The sequence below is a fragment of the Sorex araneus genome, chromosome 4 (genome assembly GCF_027595985.1).
Source record: "Sorex araneus isolate mSorAra2 chromosome 4, mSorAra2.pri, whole genome shotgun sequence".
Classification (NCBI taxonomy): Eukaryota; Metazoa; Chordata; class Mammalia; order Eulipotyphla; family Soricidae; genus Sorex; species Sorex araneus.
In genome coordinates this window covers 193,573,834-193,591,581 of record NC_073305.1, presented here as the reverse complement: position 1 = coordinate 193,591,581, position 17,748 = coordinate 193,573,834, and the positions used below count along the sequence as shown (strand labels likewise).

General features: G+C 53.7%; 1 protein-coding gene across 3 annotated transcripts in view; it reads left to right on the top strand.

The window, feature by feature from the left end:
* The window catches only part of USP42 (ubiquitin specific peptidase 42), a 38,480-nt gene that overhangs the window by 17,669 nt on the left and 3,063 nt on the right, over positions 1–17,748 (top strand). For all 3 annotated transcript variants that reach the window (XM_055135327.1, XM_055135324.1, XM_055135326.1), the window contains 11 exons: positions 3,308–3,410; positions 4,357–4,424; positions 5,036–5,106; positions 6,810–6,892; positions 8,926–9,037; positions 9,700–9,840; positions 10,009–10,109; positions 10,726–10,879; positions 12,085–12,783; positions 12,874–12,968; positions 16,091–17,428. In XM_055135327.1, the coding sequence (XP_054991302.1) occupies positions 3,308–3,410; positions 4,357–4,424; positions 5,036–5,106; positions 6,810–6,892; positions 8,926–9,037; positions 9,700–9,840; positions 10,009–10,109; positions 10,726–10,879; positions 12,085–12,783; positions 12,874–12,968; positions 16,091–17,428 (2,965 nt within the window). The remainder of the gene's footprint in view (positions 1–3,307; positions 3,411–4,356; positions 4,425–5,035; positions 5,107–6,809; positions 6,893–8,925; positions 9,038–9,699; positions 9,841–10,008; positions 10,110–10,725; positions 10,880–12,084; positions 12,784–12,873; positions 12,969–16,090; positions 17,429–17,748) is intronic.

Here is a 17,748-nt window from a genome sequence, read left to right as displayed (position 1 = left end):
CCCCTTGTGTCCTACAGAAGCAGCTTATCCTAAGTGCTTATGTCTTTGATTAATAATCAATTTTTAGGAAAACATTTACTGTGTACAGTTTGAAACATAAAGCACAATGACCATATAATAGAAAAGACGTAAGTTTCACATAATCAATTAACTTTTTTCTGAATCTCAATTTATTAGTCACATAACTGGTAACTGATGAGCAGCGCTGGACGGGCTGTGACGGCTGCCTGTCTGGGCCTGAGGACAGCAGGCTCCAGGGGCGCTGCTGGCGTGGGGCTCACTCTAGGTCGGGGTTCCCCCAAGCGCCACCGCTCTCCCTGGCCCGGTCACCCCTCCCCTACCACACTGAATTTGTGTACCAAGTAATAGTAACTTTCAATATTGTCCCACGGGTTTCTTTAAATAGCCTTGAATTGGTTTCAGGCCAGTGAATGAATACATAGTAGCAGGAATTACCAAAATAAAGTTAAGTATACTCTTGAAGAAAAATTAGTACTGTTTTAAATTACTTAAAGTATTTCCTATTGTAGTAATCCTGTTATGTTGCATGAAATTTTCTTACACATGTTTTGCATGTGGTTTGCAATGAACTGCATCATCTTAATGAACGAAGTTGAAATGAAAAAACGCATGCAAAAAAATGTCCTCAATCTGGTATCTAGCTGGGTAATTATAGTGGTGGATAATTATAGAGTGACAAACTATAATCCTTTTGCTTAAAAAGCTGCTAAAGATTAAAGAGGTGTTATATTGGCCCTCGGCATTATTAGCAGACTATAGTAGACAATGCAAGAATTTTGGGTTTGTTTTTTTTTGTGTGTATGTGTGTGGTGGTGAGGGTTTTGTTTTTTTGTTGTGTTTTTTTTTTTTTTTTGTGATGAAGATAGTCACACCTTCAGGGGACCACAAAATGCCAGAGATTGATTCCAGAAACTTGTACATCCAGGGCATATGTTTTAATATTTGAGACTTATCTCTGCTGGAAATCTTGTTTCTTTTTTGAGAGGGTCCCACCCAGAGGTGCTGTGGGCTTGCTCCTGGCTCTGCACTCATGGATCACTCCGGGTGGGGCTTTGGAGATCTTGTGTGGTGCTTGGGATCGAAACTGAGTTGTATGCATGCAAGGCAAATGCTTTACCTACTGTACTATCACTCTGGCTCTGCCGCAGCAATAGTACAGCGTAGGTTGGGCACTTGTCTTGCACATAGGTCACCCCCAGCACCCCATAGGGTCCCCCAGGCCCTCTAGAAGTGATTCCTGAGCACTGAGCCAGAAGTAAGCCCTGAGCACCACTGGGTTGGTCAAACAAAAAAACAAACAAAAAACCCATACTCAAACTGTTGGATTCTAGCAAAATTTAGCTGGTATTAATTTATTTAATTATTATTATTATTATTATTTTGCTTTTTGGGTCACACCCGGCGATGCACAGGGGTTACTCCTGGCTCATGCACTCAGGAATTACTCCTGGAAGTGCTCGGAGGACCATATGGGATGCTGGGAATCGAACCCGGGTCAGCTGCATGCAAGGCAAACGCCCTACCTGCTGTGCTATCGTTCCAGCCCCATAATTAATTTTAAATACTGTGGATATGATTAATTTTTCCCCCTTTCCTTTATCTTTTGCTTTTGAGCCACAGCTGGTGGTGCTCACGCTACACCCAGCTCAGAGTTGGGTCATTCCCACTGAATGGTCCCCAGCAGTGAATGCATCCAGGGCTTTGAGCATCTCCCCCGCCTGGGATTACTAACTCAGATGGTCTTCAAGAAAATGTCTTTGCTCAGTGTTTGCATATGCATATGAACAAGCACTTATATTCAGTTGAATCATAATACTGCCATGTTTCTAGATCTGAATAATTAAAATATTGGTGATTTCAAGTGATTCAAGCTGAAATTTATACATATGCAAATATTTACCATATTTTTTGTATGTTATTACAATATTTTACTACGTGTGTGTGAAGCAATAGTATGGTTTTTTGTCTTTGGGCCACACTTGGTGGTACTCAGGGCTGACTCCTGGCTCTGCACTTAAGGATCACTCCTGGCAGGTTCAGGGGACCATGATAGGTGCCAGGGATTGAAACCAGGTTTGCCATGTGCAAGGCAAATGCCTTACATACTCTCCTATTGCTCCGGCCCCAAAGCAAAACATACATACATATATATATATATATATATATATACATATGTATATATATATATATATATATGTACATTTGCTTTTTGGGTCACACTGGCGATGCTCAGGGATTACTCCTGGCTCTGCACTCAGGAATTACCCTGGCGGTGCTCAGGGGACCATATGGGATGCTGGGAATCAAACCCGGGTCGGCCGCATGCAAGGCAAACACCCTACCTGCTGTGCTATCGCTTAAGCCCCCAGCAAAATATTTTTTATTCAAAGAACTTTAGAGATGTGCGGAGAGTGGAAAAGAGGTAACTGAGAACACGCACTTTTCCAGAAGAGATAGGGAGATTTTATTTCTGTGTGTTTATGTCATTTCTCTTGAAACCATTTATTCCATTCAGAGTAGGGCTGTGGGCTGGAGCAATAGTATGGCAGGGCACTTGTTTGCATGCAGCTGACCCGGGCTCCATCTCTGGCACCACAGATGGTCCTCCAAGCCCCAGCAGGAGTGATCCCTGGACACAGAGCCAGGAGTAATTCCTAAGAACCACCAGATCTGATCCCAAATACCAACCTACCACACTAAAACAAGATGTGCTGAGGGCCAGGGAAGGAGCCCAGGCAGGATGCTTACCTTGGATGTGTGTGGCCGCGGGCTCCATCCTGGGCACTGCCAGCAAGGAAAGAAGAGAAAATGGGGGCTGGAGAGAGCAAGGTGGACAGCAGGCTTTGGAGGCATGAGGCCCGGGTTCAGATCCAGGGAGTAGCTCCTGAGCACAGCCAGGTTTGGCAACAAAACAGAACAAGGGGAAGTTATACTGTGTCAGAGAATGATCCCCAGGCAGTCTGGATATGATTGAGATTCGGGCATTTATATCTGCATGGGTTGTCCTGAGGAATCTAGCTCCAGATTTCAGATGTGTTGAGCATATTATTGAGGCATTAAATCCAGCCCTTGGAACCACTCCAGTGTAATTTAGAGTCAAGGCTGTTCTGTCTCTCACAGGGACTGCGCCTCTGTAGGCACCTGGTCACCTCCAGAGCCCAGTTCTGGCTGTTCTGGAGCTCATTTGTCTGAGTGCTGTTTCGTCTAGAGCGGGCATGTTCTAGCGTCCCTGTGGCCCGAGGTGCGGCTTGGACTCACTCACTGTAACAAAGTGTTGTCTTTACAGGGATAGCCAGGCACTTCCGCTTTGGAAACCAAGAAGATGCCCATGAATTCCTGCAGTACACTGTCGATGCTATGCAGAAAGCCTGCCTGAACGGCAGCAACAAGTAAGCACGGGGGCTCCGGTCGGGACAGGGAGCCTGCAGGCCTGGCTGCGCGTCGCCCACTGCTTTGGACGGGCATTCTTTTCAAATAATGATCAGCATTATTTGAAAGTGAGGAAAACCTCACATGGTCTAGCCGTTTGAATTTCATCGTAGATGTCAGAGAAATAGATACAAACATGCTGTTGATATTGTTTAGTTCCTGAGTACAGTTAGACCTCACTTGACATTGTGGGCTAGGTCTGTCAGTGCTAACTTAAGCAGATAGCTGGAGAGCGACACCGGATCCTTGCAAGGTGGGATTTTGCTCTGTGTTGGTTGGCTGTTTTCCCCTCAACATTCTTACAAACATGGTTGCAAAGAAGGTTGAATAGAATGACCCTGTTCATTATCTAGGTACCACGAGGTCAGCACCTGTCCCCAGACTTGGAGCTGACCATCTTCTTTCTGACCATGCCTGGCCTTCTCTCCATCCAGTAGCCTCCGAGATCTCTGTTCTCTGAGATCTCTGTTCCCTGAATCTTCCTCCTGGTCAGTTCACACTTCCTGAGATTTCTTCCCTAAAATCTAAATGCAAACTTAAGAGGAAGATCCGGGAAGCAGACATAACCAGACCTGACCCTCCTGCCATCCCGACATGGATGGTCAGTCTCCCTACCCCGGCCTGCTTGCTGCCTGCCCTGCTGCAGTGCAGGGGCATCGGGCAGGCTCTGGCACTCCCAGGTGTGCCCAGCCATGCAGCCCTCTCCCCCTCCTCTCGCTTCCGGCTGCAGGCCACACCCCCGCCTACTGCCCCACTGCCCCGACACCTCACTCCCTGCTCTGGGTAAGACTCGGGCGCCTTTTATCGGGGGCTGTGCCGGGCAAATTCCTTGAGACGTGCAGGCATTTGGCGTCCGTAACATCCTGACTCCTGCTGGACTCTTATCACTGCTTGCCTGTCTTTCAGGTTAGACAGACACACCCAGGCTACCACACTCGTCTGTCAGATATTTGGTGGATACCTGCGATCGAGAGGTAAATGTGGGTTTCCCACTTAATGACGTGAGAGGGTGTGTGGTTCAAGGTCGGCATGGCCAGGGGCCCTGCTCTCCAGGCCTCCCCTCCAGGGCTCCTGCCTAGGGTGCCTCTGTCCATCAAGTTGTCCTGGCCACATGCTGTCCACGTCCTCAAACTTGAAGTCTTTTAGCATTTCCACACCCAGGTTTTCGGTGGCCATAGGCCTTTGAGTTTAGTTCTCAACTGGTGGCTCTTCGGGGGCTTTCTGGTTTGTTTTTATTGCCATCAGTTCCTCAGTGAACATTCTGTAACTTTCCTTTATGTTCTGATATATATGGGCAAGTATTTAGAGTTTCTGAATCAAAGTGGGTCCTGCTGTTCTGCTGTGTTGTCTTTCCACCTGGCCATCCCAGCGTACATTCCTGCCAGCAGTGTGTGGGGCCAAATTTATGACCTTGCACCAACACTGTGTACTATTAATATTTTCCCCAATACAATATGAGCAGAATGTACCTTGTTTTAATTTTATTTTTAATCTGATAGCAGTAATTTTGTATTTGTCATTTTCATTAGTCGGGCTGCCACAGTGACTGCATTTTGCTTATCTTTGCATTTTATTTTTATTACAGTCAAATGTTTAAATTGCAAAGGTGTTTCAGATACGTTTGATCCGTACCTTGACATAACATTGGAGATAAAGGTGAGTTTGATGATTGTTTGGGCTAAAGTTTGAAGAATCATCCATATTTTATATGATCATATTTTGTAGTTTAGAATATACTTGTTGGAGAACATGAATTGGAAATTTTTATTTTTTATCTAAAACTGTTTAAGATTGTGGGGCTCGCACTAGGCATGGTAGGAAGGGTGGTGAGCTGGGCTCAGACCCAGGACCCAGGTCACACGAGGCCTGAATGAGCACATTCCTGACCCCGAGACTCTCCAGTGCTGCGGGACGAGTAATGGTGCGGCAGGCGGGATGCAGGTGGGATGCTGGCCTTGCGTGTGGCTCACCGGGCTCCATCCCCGCACCCCAGAGGGCCCCCTAAGCCACGCTAGGGGCCATCTCAGCAACATCCGAGTTGGGTGTGGCCCCAGAAAACAACATAAATAGAAAAGTGCTTGTGGGGCTGGAGCAATAGCACAGCGGGGAGGGCGTTTGCCTTGCACGCGGCCGACCTGGGTTTGATTCCCAGCATCCCATATGGTCCCCTGAGCACCGCCAGGAGTAATTCCTGAGTGCAGAGCCAGGAGTAACCCCTGTGCATCACCAGGTGAAACCCAGAAAAGCAAAAAAAAAACTCCCAAAAAGAAAGAAGTGCTTGTTTAGCCACCATAAAATATCTCAGCACAATCTTTAAGCTTCCTTTTCATGACCTTAATAAAATTAGATTCTGGCTATAGGAATCAGTCTTAGATGCTTTTTCTTTAGAAACTTTATTTTTCCCCTCTGGTATTTGGGCCACACCCAGCAACGCTCAGCCTCAGTCCCGGCACTGCACTGGGCTCCCTGGCAACTGCCCTGCCCACTATGCTCTCTCTCCGGCCCCTTCTTTAGAAACCTTTGTTCTTATATTTTCCAATGTTTTGTTGTTCTCAGTTGTTTTTTGTCTTGATTTTACTTGGGGAAAGGGGCACTCCTGGCTCTGTGCTCCGGACTTGCTCCTGGAGGTGCTTGAGCACTTGTGCTCTTGGAGACCGACCCCAAACCGACCCCAGGCTTCTATGTGCAGGGCAGACGCTTGGCTTCTTGAGCTCTCTCTCTGGCCCACGTATTTTTTTTTTTCTGATCACAAGTGTAATAACAGACTTTATTTTAAAAAGAAGAAACAGTGGAACAGTGATATAGGCAGTTCCTATAGTATCATTTAGGTTTACAAAATCAATTTCACTTTTTGTCTGTTTGGCCACTTTGTTTCCATAGGGTCCTGCGTAGGCCTTGCACGCATGTGTGTGTGCCGTGGCTGTGTGGTGAGCTGTGGTTTCACCAGTTTACAGATCTGCATCCTTCCAGATGATACTCAGTCTGTTTCCGGGTCCCTGCACATTATAATCATGTTTCAAGGAACCTGACATGCCTTGGTTCTCTTTGGTCTGCTGGACATTTTGTCTGGGTGGTTGGAGAGGTTTGGGCCCCACCCAGCAGTGCTTGTGTGGTGCCAGGGATGGGGCCAGGGCTGCCTGCTTGCCAGGCGGCAGCGTTTCCTCTGTGCTTGCCTCCAGCCCCTCGTCTCCTGGGTTTTTAATTCAAAGGTTGGGAAAGTGACTCGGTGTGTATGCATGTAAATGTGAACACAGTAGGACGTTGTATTCTGTGTAAAAATCCGTTCTTGCGCTTATCCATAATGCTGGCATGGCACATGGCACTGAGTGCTCATCCGCCTTGCCCGTCTTCTCTCCCAGGCCGCTCAGAGTGTGAACAAGGCGCTGGAGCAGTTTGTGAAGCCAGAGCAGCTGGACGGAGAGAATTCGTACAAGTGCAGCAAGTAGGACGGGGGGCTGCGGGCCCGAGGGGGCTGCAGGGTGGGAGGCTGGAGTGTGGCAGTGACCCTCATCTCCTGCCTCATCTGGGAGGGTGCTTGGGTCTTGGTTCTCCATGGACCTAAATGCTCCTGCTCCTTAATGCGGAGCCCTCCGTACCCACAGGGACTTGGTGCTTCGTCACAGAGGGGGAGTGGGAGCATCTCCCTGACACCACACGGCTGAGGTGGGAGGGGAGGGGGCCAGCAGCGTCACTCAAGAGTGCTGCTGGAGTGGGGCCGCTTTCTCCAGACCCTTAGAGATCTCTCGAATGTGCCTCTCCAGGACTCTGGGTCGAACCTGCTCTTTTTGTTTATGATGTTGCTTCATGATGTTGATTTTTGGTTTGGTTTTGGTTTTGGACCACACCCGGCAGTGTTTAGGGCTCTCTCCTGGGAGGCTGGGGATCAAACCTGGGTCAGCTGTGTGTAAGGCAAGAGCCCTGCCTGCTGTACTGTCACTCTGGCCCCTAACGTTGAGACAGAAGTCTGTTTTATTTAATTTGGGATTTGGGGCCACTTCTGGCTATACTCAGGGCTTACTCCTGGTGGGGTTCAGGGGAAAGTAGGGGGATGGAGCCTGGGATGGGAAACGCCTTACCTGCTTCACTCTATCTTTGACCCCCGAAAGAGCCCTTATAAGAGCTTCTGGAGATAGTGGTAGGACAGTGAGTAGGGCACTTGTCCTGCATGTGGCCAACCCTATTTCGATCCCCAACACCACATATGGTCCCCCAAGCTGCCAGGAGTGATTGGACTAACCCTGAGCACTGCTGAGAGTGGCCCCCCTCAGAAAAAGAAGTGCTGTTTCACCTATTTTAAGTAGATTTTCCTTTTCTAGTCTGGTTCCCCAGGTCTGTCGCCATATAGAATATTGCATAGGAAAAAGTTTTTAATACACATATGTCTCATAATCTTTTATTATTTATACTCATTATATTCTTGTAATTACATATAATGTGCATATCATTATAAATTATACATATATGTGACTATATTGGTTTGTGGGCCCTACCTAGCTTGGGGGCCACTCCTGGTGGTCTCCAGAAACCAGTACTGGGGGCTGAGTCTCCCCCATGCGCCACCTGAGCTCAGCCCTGTGAAACGTCTGTCCCTTGCTTGGTTTCGGGGCTCCCCGAGCCAGAGTTAGTCCCGGAGGTCCCGGGCTTCCTGTGGTGCTATTGGGTCGGACTTGACTCTTGCAGAACTGGACCAACATGTAGACCTTAGTTTTGGTTTGTTCTTAAGTGAGAGAAATGTTGATTAACCTAATTTAAAAATTGTCAGTGACCTATGGGGCTTGGCATTTCAGTCTCCCTAGCATCCTCTTTTTCTGCTAATTGAGCAATTTCCCCCTAAAGTTTTAATAGTTTCTCTGATTTGAAAGGGTGGTGTTAGGGGACTAGAGAGATTGTACAGCAGTGAGGTACACGGCTGGCCCACATCCTGTCCCCAGCACCACAGACTGTCCCCTGAGCCCACCAGGAGTGAGACTTGAATATAGAGCCTGCAGTAAGCCCTGAATGAAGTCCAAACACAAAACAAAACAAAAAGAACAAAGATGGGGTTTGTTGTGGAGCATCCATGTGTGTGTGCTGGGGGGTTAGACCAGGGCCCACACGCCCAGCCTGGTCTCCACCATGGAGCTGCATCCGTGGCCCGAGTGGCCTTCTTTAGAAACTTCAGTTAGGGGCTGGAGCAATAGCACAGCAGGTACGGCGTTTGCCTTGCAAGTGGCCGACCGGGATTCGATTCCCAGCATCCCATATGGTCCCCTGAGCACCGCCAGGAGTAATTCCTGAGTGCAGAGCCAGGAGTAACCCCTGTGCATCGCCGGGTGTGACCCAAAAAGAAAAATAATAATAATAAAAAAAAACCTTCAGTTAGAATGACTCGGGGTCGGAAAGCCTAAACACAAACAAAAGGAACCAACAGACCTGCACACACAAAGATTACCTCATGCTTCTAAGCCTCTTACTCCTGTTTCTGTTCATTTTAAGGTGTAAGAAGATGGTTCCAGCTTCCAAGAGGTTCACCATACATAGGTCCTCCAATGTCCTCACACTTTCTCTGAAACGCTTTGCCAATTTTACTGGTGGAAAAATTGCTAAGGTAGCGTCAATACTAAGCTTTCATGTCGCACCTTTCCAGTAGCAGTTAATAAGAGCCCAGAGGACCAAGTTGTACCGTGGTTTTACCCGAGTTTCTCGTAGCACCTGGTGCTAGAGGGCGTCCTGGGAGGCTGCAGGGGGCGCGTGCTGATGCCGCTGCTTCCTCAGCCCCCAGCTGCTGAATGTCCTGGAGAGGCTCGAGTCAGTCTCTGCTTCGTGCTCAGGGAGGGGACGTGAGGCTGCGTCCAGAGAGGCCTTCTGCCTCAGCAGCCTGTGCAGTTGCCCCCCCCCACACACAGGTTCTGCTGCAGCCCTTGATCCCTCTCCCAGGCCCTGGTTCTAACAGCCGGGGCCGGGAGCACAGGCCTCTCCCGGGTGAGCCCTGAGTCTGCCCCCGAGCACTGCACCCTGCCTCTCTCCTGAGCACCCCTTAAAATAAGGGCCCAGCGTGTGGTGTACGAGGTGCCTGCCCCGCTGTGCAAACGGCCCTCTGTGTAGGGGGAGAGGAAACGGGGCTGCATGGGCGTGAGGTGCAGGGACACGCCAGCTTGCCCTGGAACTGACTCCAGACCGCACAGCGGGAAGCTCTGCAGGTCCCTCACTGCTGCTCGGGGTCGGCCGCGCTCTCAGGATGCTCTTCCTCCCTGTCTCACTTCTCCTTAGGATGTGAAATACCCCGAGTACCTGGACATCCGACCGTACATGTCGCAGCCAAATGGGGAGCCCATCATTTATGTCCTGTACGCAGTACTGGTACACACGGGCTTTAACTGCCACGCTGGCCACTACTTCTGCTACATCAAAGTAAGCTGCAAGGTTCTCTTGTCACTCACCACTGCAGCCCTGGACAGCAGCGCTGCCTCCGGGGCGGGGGTGAGGGGTGGGGACTTGCTCTTAGAATGTGAAAGTTCACTTTGCTTCCGTTTCTCTGGATTGTTCTCCCTTCTGATATATCTTCAACTGACTCTCTAGGCAAGCAATGGCCTCTGGTATCAGATGAATGACTCCATCGTCTCCACCAGTGACATCAGATCGGTACTCAGCCAGCAAGCATATGTCCTGTTCTATATCAGGTACTGTTGGGAAACGTTTGCAGACACTGGTCCTGCCACTGTCCCTCCGCTCATCGACCATTCTATGTACAGGGTAGCACCTCGGTGATAGAGCCACGTGTGGATTCTGCTGGCTGGGTTTCCTGCCAGCCTTTCGTAGCAAGAACACACATGGGGAAGGGGGCAGAGAACTGAGGGGAGGGCGAAGGCCCCAGCCCCCTGCTCGGCCACAGCCCTTCCTCCCGTCCCGCTGCATTCTGGCTGCACCCGGTTCTGGCTGCACCTGGGGCACTCAGCTGTCACAGGCTGAAAATGAAGAATCACCAGAGAAGTCCCCCAGCAGTGCCAGCAGGACCTGGGGAGGGGGGTATCCACAGGCTGCAGCCTGCGGTTCAGGGTCTCTGAGGACAGAGCAGGCCCGAGCAGACGGAGGACGAGCAAGCTGCAGCCCCTCACTGGAGCTGGGAAGCCCTTGGCAGGGCGGCTGCGGGACACTGTAGGCTCTGTAACGGCCATGTCCGGAGCTGGGAGTGCCATCGCCGCAGACAGGGACGAGCTCCCAGTGTGCGAGGCCCCGGGCTGGCTCTGCCCTTCTGCTATCATCCTGGTAACCTGCATGCCGTGTCTCTGTCCCCAGGTCACATGATGTGAAGAATGGAGGTGAGCTCACTCACTCCCCCCACAGCCCCGGCCAGTCCTCGCCCCGACCGGTCATCAGCCAGCGTGTGGTCAGCAGCAAGCAGGCCACGGCCGGGTTCATTGGTCCGCAGCTGCCTTCGCACATGATCAAGGTGAGGGGACAGTGACGGGAGCAGGGACACTTGGTGCCGCCCGTCGCGCCCCATGTCTCCCGACCCCAACACCCCCCAGGGCAGGAACGGCTGTGCCCATGCCTGGCTGTGAGCACTGGTGTGAAGTCTCAGTCTGACGGAGAAGTGTCATCAACTCGAGTCACCCTGGGCACAAGGACCCCTTTCACCAGGACTAGGGTTCCTGCTCCCGCAGTATGCTGAGCCCAGGGCCTGGTCCCGGCAGAGCCGCCTGTCTGAGTGCAGCGGGCTCCTGTCAGTGCGGGGCCGGGTAGCCGGGAGCCCGGCACCCCAGGGGTTCTGATGTGCCGGGTCAAAAGGTGTGGGAGCATGCATGCTGGGAGGAGCAGCTTACTGGTTTTTCCCGGGGTTTCTTTGTTGGTTTTTACTGAGACCTGGTGGCAAGATGGCGGCCGTTACATGTAACAGGAGATACTGAGAAGGCCAAATGCAAGGCGACTGTCACCCAGGTCCCACCCAAGACCGCCAGGAAAGGCCAGCAGTGGGGCAGGGGCTTCTGGAGATAGAGATGGAGAGCTGGGACAGGAGGGCTAGGCATGAGGGCCTGGCACCCTCTCCCATTTTTGCCCATGGGGCCCCCTTTCCCCTGGAGCTGACATCCTGGGAACCACTCCCCACCCCCACCCCAGCCCTCCCCAGAGGACATCCCAGGCTCTGCCCAGTGGCTCTCTCCTTCCTTTCCGATGGAAGTAGAGAGATGCTAGTTCGGCCTGAGCAGCACGTCACGTCAGAGTTTGCTCACCAACTCCCAGGCGACCCTCCCCAAGCCCCGCCAAGTGTAAATCCAGAGCACAGAGCCCCAAGTACTAACACGTGGCCCCAAAGCACTCAAAAGAATTTAGTTTTGGCTGGAGCGATAGCACAGCGGGTAGGGCATTTGCCTTGCACGCGGCTGACCCGGGTTTGAATCCCAGCATCCCATATGGTCCCCTGAGCATTGTCAGGGGTGGTTCCTGAGTGCAGAGCCAGGAGTAATCCCTGTGCATCGCCAGGTGCGACCCAAAAAAGCAAAAAAAAAAAAAAAAAGAATTTAGTTATTTAGTTTTGGGGTAGTGACAGAGCCAGTCACCCCTGTTTATTGGTTAGTTGCCCTATGGCAGGAGGGTGGTGTAAGAGGGGACCGGTGCCCACGTGGCAGGGCCTTCACCACCCGCTCCTCCTTCCAGAACCCACCGCACCTGAACGGGACGGGCCCACTTAAGGAGACGCCCAGCAGCTCCCTGTCGAGCCCTAACGGGAATTCCAGCGTCAACCGGGCCGCTCCCGTGGGTGCTCCAACTTCCGTTCCGAACTGGTCGGTCAGCAGGCCCTCGGTTCTCCCAGAGCACCCCAAGAAGCAGAAGATCACCATCAGTATTCACAACAAGTTACCTGTGCGCCCAGGCCCACCTCAGCCCGGCCTCCTGAGCAGCCCCCTGGAGACCCCGGCCAAGCCCGCCCCATCCTCCACCGTCACCAACCCCTCTGCAATACAGTCTACCTCGAGCACCGCTGCCCCCGCGGCATCCAGCAAGGCCACGAAGCCGCCCGCCCCGAGCGAGCCCTGCGCCGCACCAGTGGTGAACGGCAAGGCCAGGCTGCACGCCAGTGTCCTGGTCCCCTATGGGGCCGAGTCATCTGAGGAGTCTGACGAGGAGGCCAAGGGTCTCGGCAGGGAGAACGGCCTGGGGGTGACACAGGGCACGGCAGGTGGCGAGACTGCTCCTCACGAGCTGCTTCGAGAACCTGCGGCGCTGAACGGTGCTGACGGCGCAGACGGCGAGCCCACGGCACACGGGCCCTCATTGGACGGCGCCACAGGCCAAGGGCAGCCCCCGCTGCATACAGAAAATCCCTTCGCTAAGGCAAATGGTTTACCTGGAAAGGTGAGGAGCAGGGCCGGGTGGGCTGGGGGCTGGCGCCTGCCTGGCTGGCAGTCAGGAGCCCTGAGCAGAACGCCATCGTCTCTGTTGCAGCTGATGCCCGCTCCGTTGCCGCCTCTCCCGGAAGATAAGATCTTAGAGACCTTCAAACTCAGCAACAAAGCGAAAGGCTCGGCAGAGGAATCAAGGTAAATGAGAATGAATCCCCACACACCTGCGTGACGGGACAGCAAAGGCTCAGGGCGCCTCTCTCTGGAAGTCTTACAACTGTTTTGGTTTTGGTTTTGCGGCCATGTCAAGCCATACTCAGGCCTTACTCCTGGCTCTGTGCTCAGGAGTAACTCCTGATGGTGCTCAGGGGACCATATGGGATGCTAGGGATGGAACCCAGGTCAGCCGCATGCAAGGCAAATCTCCTACCACTGTATTATCATTCCAGCCCCTAGAAGGTTTAGTTATTCTTTTTTATTTTTTTTTTACAGTTGTTATTAGTTTAGTAACATATTATTTTGGGGGGGGAGTCACACCCAGTTATGGTTGGGTTACTCCTGGCTCTGCACTCAGGAATTACTCCTGGTGGTGCTTGGGTGGACCATATAGGATGCCGGGAATTGAACTCAGGTTGGCCATGTGCAAGGCAAATGCCCTACCAACTGTACTATTGCTCTGGCCCCATGTTTATTCTTCTTGATAAAATTGTGAGTGGGATTTCCCCCCCTGATTTTTATTTCCTCTAATTTATTGGGTATAGAATTACAATCGTGTTTATTGATTCATTTTTTTTTTGCTTTTTTTTTTTTTTTTTTTTGCTTTTTGGGTCACACCCAGCGATGCACAGGGGTTACTCCTGGCTCTGCACTTAGCAATTACCCCGGTGGTGCTCAGAGGACCACATGGGATGCTGGGAATCGAACCTGGGTCGGCCGCGTGCAAGGCAAATGCCCTACCCGCTGTGCTATCGCTCCAGCCCGATTCCCTGACTCCTGATTCGTTTCTTTCGATAATTTTTTTATTTGCAACTTCTAGTAGTTTTGGGGGAGCCTTTATGTCAGCCACATATAGCAACAGTTCTTATTTTCCATCTGGATACCTTAATTTTTTTCCTATTTCTGGTTGGCACTCCCAAAATCATTGGAAGGCACTGATGGAGCGTTTGTTTTTGGGCATCCCAGCTTGCTCCCGGCTCTGTGCTCAGGGTTGGCTCCAAGAGACCCTGTGTTGTCCAGGGATGAGACCCGGGGTGGCTATGGGCGGGGCAGCACCTCCCTGCTGTCCTCTGGCTCCGGCCCAAGTCAGTCATCGCATCTCATTCCCGGTTCTCCATTTCCGACCTAGGGCCGCAGCCTGGGGCATCACAGGCCCGACCTTTGTCGGGATGGGTACATCCCTTTGACTGATTTTGTCATAGGCACTCTCCCTCCCCGCCATTTCTGTTTTTGGACTCCCAGGTGGTGCTCAGGAGACGGGGTGGGTTAGAGGGTGTTGCAGCGATTCTCAGCCACTCAGTGCTCGGGAGCCTGCAGGGCCACTTCCAGAGGCACTCGGGCTCAACGTGTGGCACTGCTTCTCGGCCCCGGTTATTGGTATGGTTTATCATAATTAGAATCTTGTCAAATGCTTTTTCAGCATCTCTTGGTATGATCATGAGATTTTTGTTTTTAAAAATGGGGCTTTGGACCAGCGACACCTTGCCTGCACACTCCTGACCCAGGCTTGACCCCCGCACCGCCTATGTTTCTCCGAGCCTCGCCAGGAGTGCTCCCCGAGCACTGCCAGGTATGGCCCAAGAACAAAACCAAGACCTTGGGGTTTACACCTGGTGGTTCCAGGGATCAAGTCCTCAGCCTGTCTCTGCAAGGCACGAGCTCTGCCGCTCGGGCGACGGCCTTGGCCACGCAGCCTGTGGCTTTCACTTGGGATTCGGTGTGGCCTGTTACGCCCACTGACTCGTGGGCCTCGAGCACCCCCAGACCGATCCCCTTAGTCATGGGGTCGGATTCTTTGCTGTCTCCTGGCTCTGATCCGAGTTTTTGGTGGAGCTTTGCCTGGTCTATCAGGGTCAGGGCCGTGTGCCGGCCGCGCCAATAAGCACGAGCAGAGGGAGTGATGGCACGGCGGAGGGAAGACCAGAGCACAGATAGGCTCCGTGCCACTGCGTGCCCAGTCGTGATTTTGAAAGAGTGAGTGAGTGTGAAGACGGGGGTGACAGATTTCGCCACATGGCTGCAGGCTGTAGCACTGCCATCCCCGTCCCCTGCCCTCTGCGGCAGCCCCATCTGCACCCCCTTTCACAATGGCTCTTGCAGATGCTGCACTGATTCAGTGCGGATTCAGAGGGGGCAGAGTGAGTGCGGTGGATGCCCGCTGCTTCCCTGCCCCGCCTTTCTGCCTGTCTGTGCCTCGGACACACCCCTGGGCTTCAGACACGCGAGGCAAGTGCTCCACGGCTGGGCCAGTCCTGGGGCCAGGCAGCCCCACCCTCAGCATCATGCTGGCCTGTGCTCTCTGCTATCCCACAGGGGCCGCGTGTCCCTGTCCTGCTCTCCCAAGAGGCCACGTGTCCCCGTCCCTGCTGTCCCACAGCCACTGCGTGTCCCCCCATCTCTGCTCTCCATGGCCACTGCATGTCCCCCAACTCTGCTCTCCTGTGCCACTGTTATCCCCACCCCGATAGTCGCCACGACTGGCCAGCTCAGAGCTTAGGGTTCACTGTGGCTCTGGACTCTGTCCCGGCAGCTTTGGTTAAGCCTGTGAACACACTGCAGAAGCTTTGCAGCAATCAGGGGCAAAGTTCACTCACTGCTGAGACTTTCCCAAAGCCTCAGAGATTCCTCAGCGTGTCTTAAGTGACCTGGGTCTTTTTGGAGTTACAAGAGGAATCTGGAGTAAAGGCACCGAGAGGAAAAGCTAAGGGTCTCAAGTCATCATTTAACATTTTTAAAGAATTAATTTAATTCCTAAGTTCTTTAGGCTCATTTGAATTTTTGGACGTGACTTAGTTATTGGAATGAAGGCCAGAGTTGGCACGGAGGGCAGGGCACTGGCCGTGGCTGTGGGAGTGTACAAATCTGGCACCGCCCACGGCCCCCTGCCGAGGCCCGGGCACTGCCCCATCAGGTTTGCCCACCAAGGCTAAGGGCTCCATGAGGTCCCGAATACCTAAGTGTGTGCGTACCCACAGCCGGTGGCTCTGTTGGGTGCTATGGTGGGTGTGGGCGCGAAAGAGAGGCAGGTGGGCATGGCTTGGCGGGGGGCTGAGGCCACTGGCCACAAGCGCCGGCTGACAGGTTTCTCTCTGGTGCCGTTGCAGCCCCGCGCCAGCAGAAGAAAGCCCACTGGGGGGCCCCTACGCAGACCTTGAGGCTGGCAGCCCTCCTCCCGCGTGCCAGCAGCTCCCCGAGGCGGCCTCTGGTCTCAGCCACCTGAAGGCGGCTCTGCTGCCCTGCGACCCCAGCGCCCCCTCCACCAAAGAAGCGTCCGAGAACGTGGCCGCCGTGCCTGCCGAGTCTCTGGCCTGCGCCAGCCCTGGGGAGGCCGACAGAGCCGTCTGCGAGGCCGGTCAGCTCCCACCCACAGGTGACCCCGGGAGCACTGCGGAGGAGCAGGGCAGGGCCTCCCCGGACACAGCCAGCCCACAGCGGCCCCCAGCCCCAGGCAGCACCGCGGGAGAGCTGAGCCCGGCCCCCTCGGCTCGCCCCGAGGTCGACGGCACCCACGAACTCTTGGTTCACATCAGCCGGGACGTGGGAGCAGCCGCCGAGGGGCTGCCCGCAGTGCCCGCAGACAAGGCCGCGGAAGGCCCCACGGAAGGGGGCCCGTCAGCGAGTCCCGGCGAGGCTGGTGAGGAAAGCAAGGGGGGGCACAGAGTCCCGGGCCCCTCGCCAGGCAAGGAGAAGATCAGCAGCCTCCGGAAGGTGGACCGAGGCCACTACCGGAACCGAAGAGACGCTTCTTCCAGCGGGGAGCGCACACGGGAAAGCCGGAGCAAAACGGAGGACCATTACCACAAAAAGCGGCACCTGTCTGAGCGGGAGCGGGCCAAGCAGGAGTGCCACCGGCGCGAGCACTGCAGCGGGAGCCATGGCGACAGGGGCAGCCCGGGCGAGCGGCGCTCCCTGGGCAGGTACGGCCACCAGCAGGAGTGGAGCCGCCACCACCACTCGGAGAGCGAACACGCGTGGGGCCGGGAGAAGTACTACCCCGAGCAGGCGCGGTGGGGCAAGTGCAGGCACTACCACAGCCGCTCGGCCCTGTACCTGCCGCGGGAGGCACGCGACTGGAAGGCCTTCCCCGGGGCCCGCGACCACAGCCGGCCCTATGACTACTACAAAGGCAGGAAGGCCTACGAGAAGGAGCGGCACCACGGCCCGGCCCACAGCCTCCCCCTGTACCCCGAGAAGTACTCCCACGAGAAAACGGCACTTGGAGCCGAAGGCGGCTGTGACCTCTCAGGCCGTTTCCGTGGACCGGAGAACACGAAGCCACGGAAACGGAGACACGACAGCGTCGAGAACGTGGACGGGCATGGGGGAAAGCCCGCCTGGAGGAGTGCACCCAAGGGCCCTTTGGAAGAGCCCAAAGCGAAGAAGCACAAAAAGTCAAAGAAGAAAAAGAAATCCAAAGACAAGCACCGGGCCCGAGACTCCAGGTGAGGTGGGCGGGGCCCGGCCACGGGGTGACTCCAGGCTCGGATGAGGGTTTTGGTTTTTCTGGTTTGGGGTGCACACCCAGCAGTGCTCAGGGGGCCACATGGGAGGCTGAGGATCCAATCTGGGCCAGCTGTGGGCAGGACAAGCGCCCTCCCTGATGTACTGGGGTTTCGGCCCCTGATTTGGTTTTCTTTGAGTTTGGCAATTGCACTCCTTTTACATATGTGCAAACTATAGCCGTTTCAAGACTGTGTCTCATCTCATAGGCTCCCACGTGCTTGATGACACAGCTGCTGAAAGCATCGCCTCTTGGGCGCTG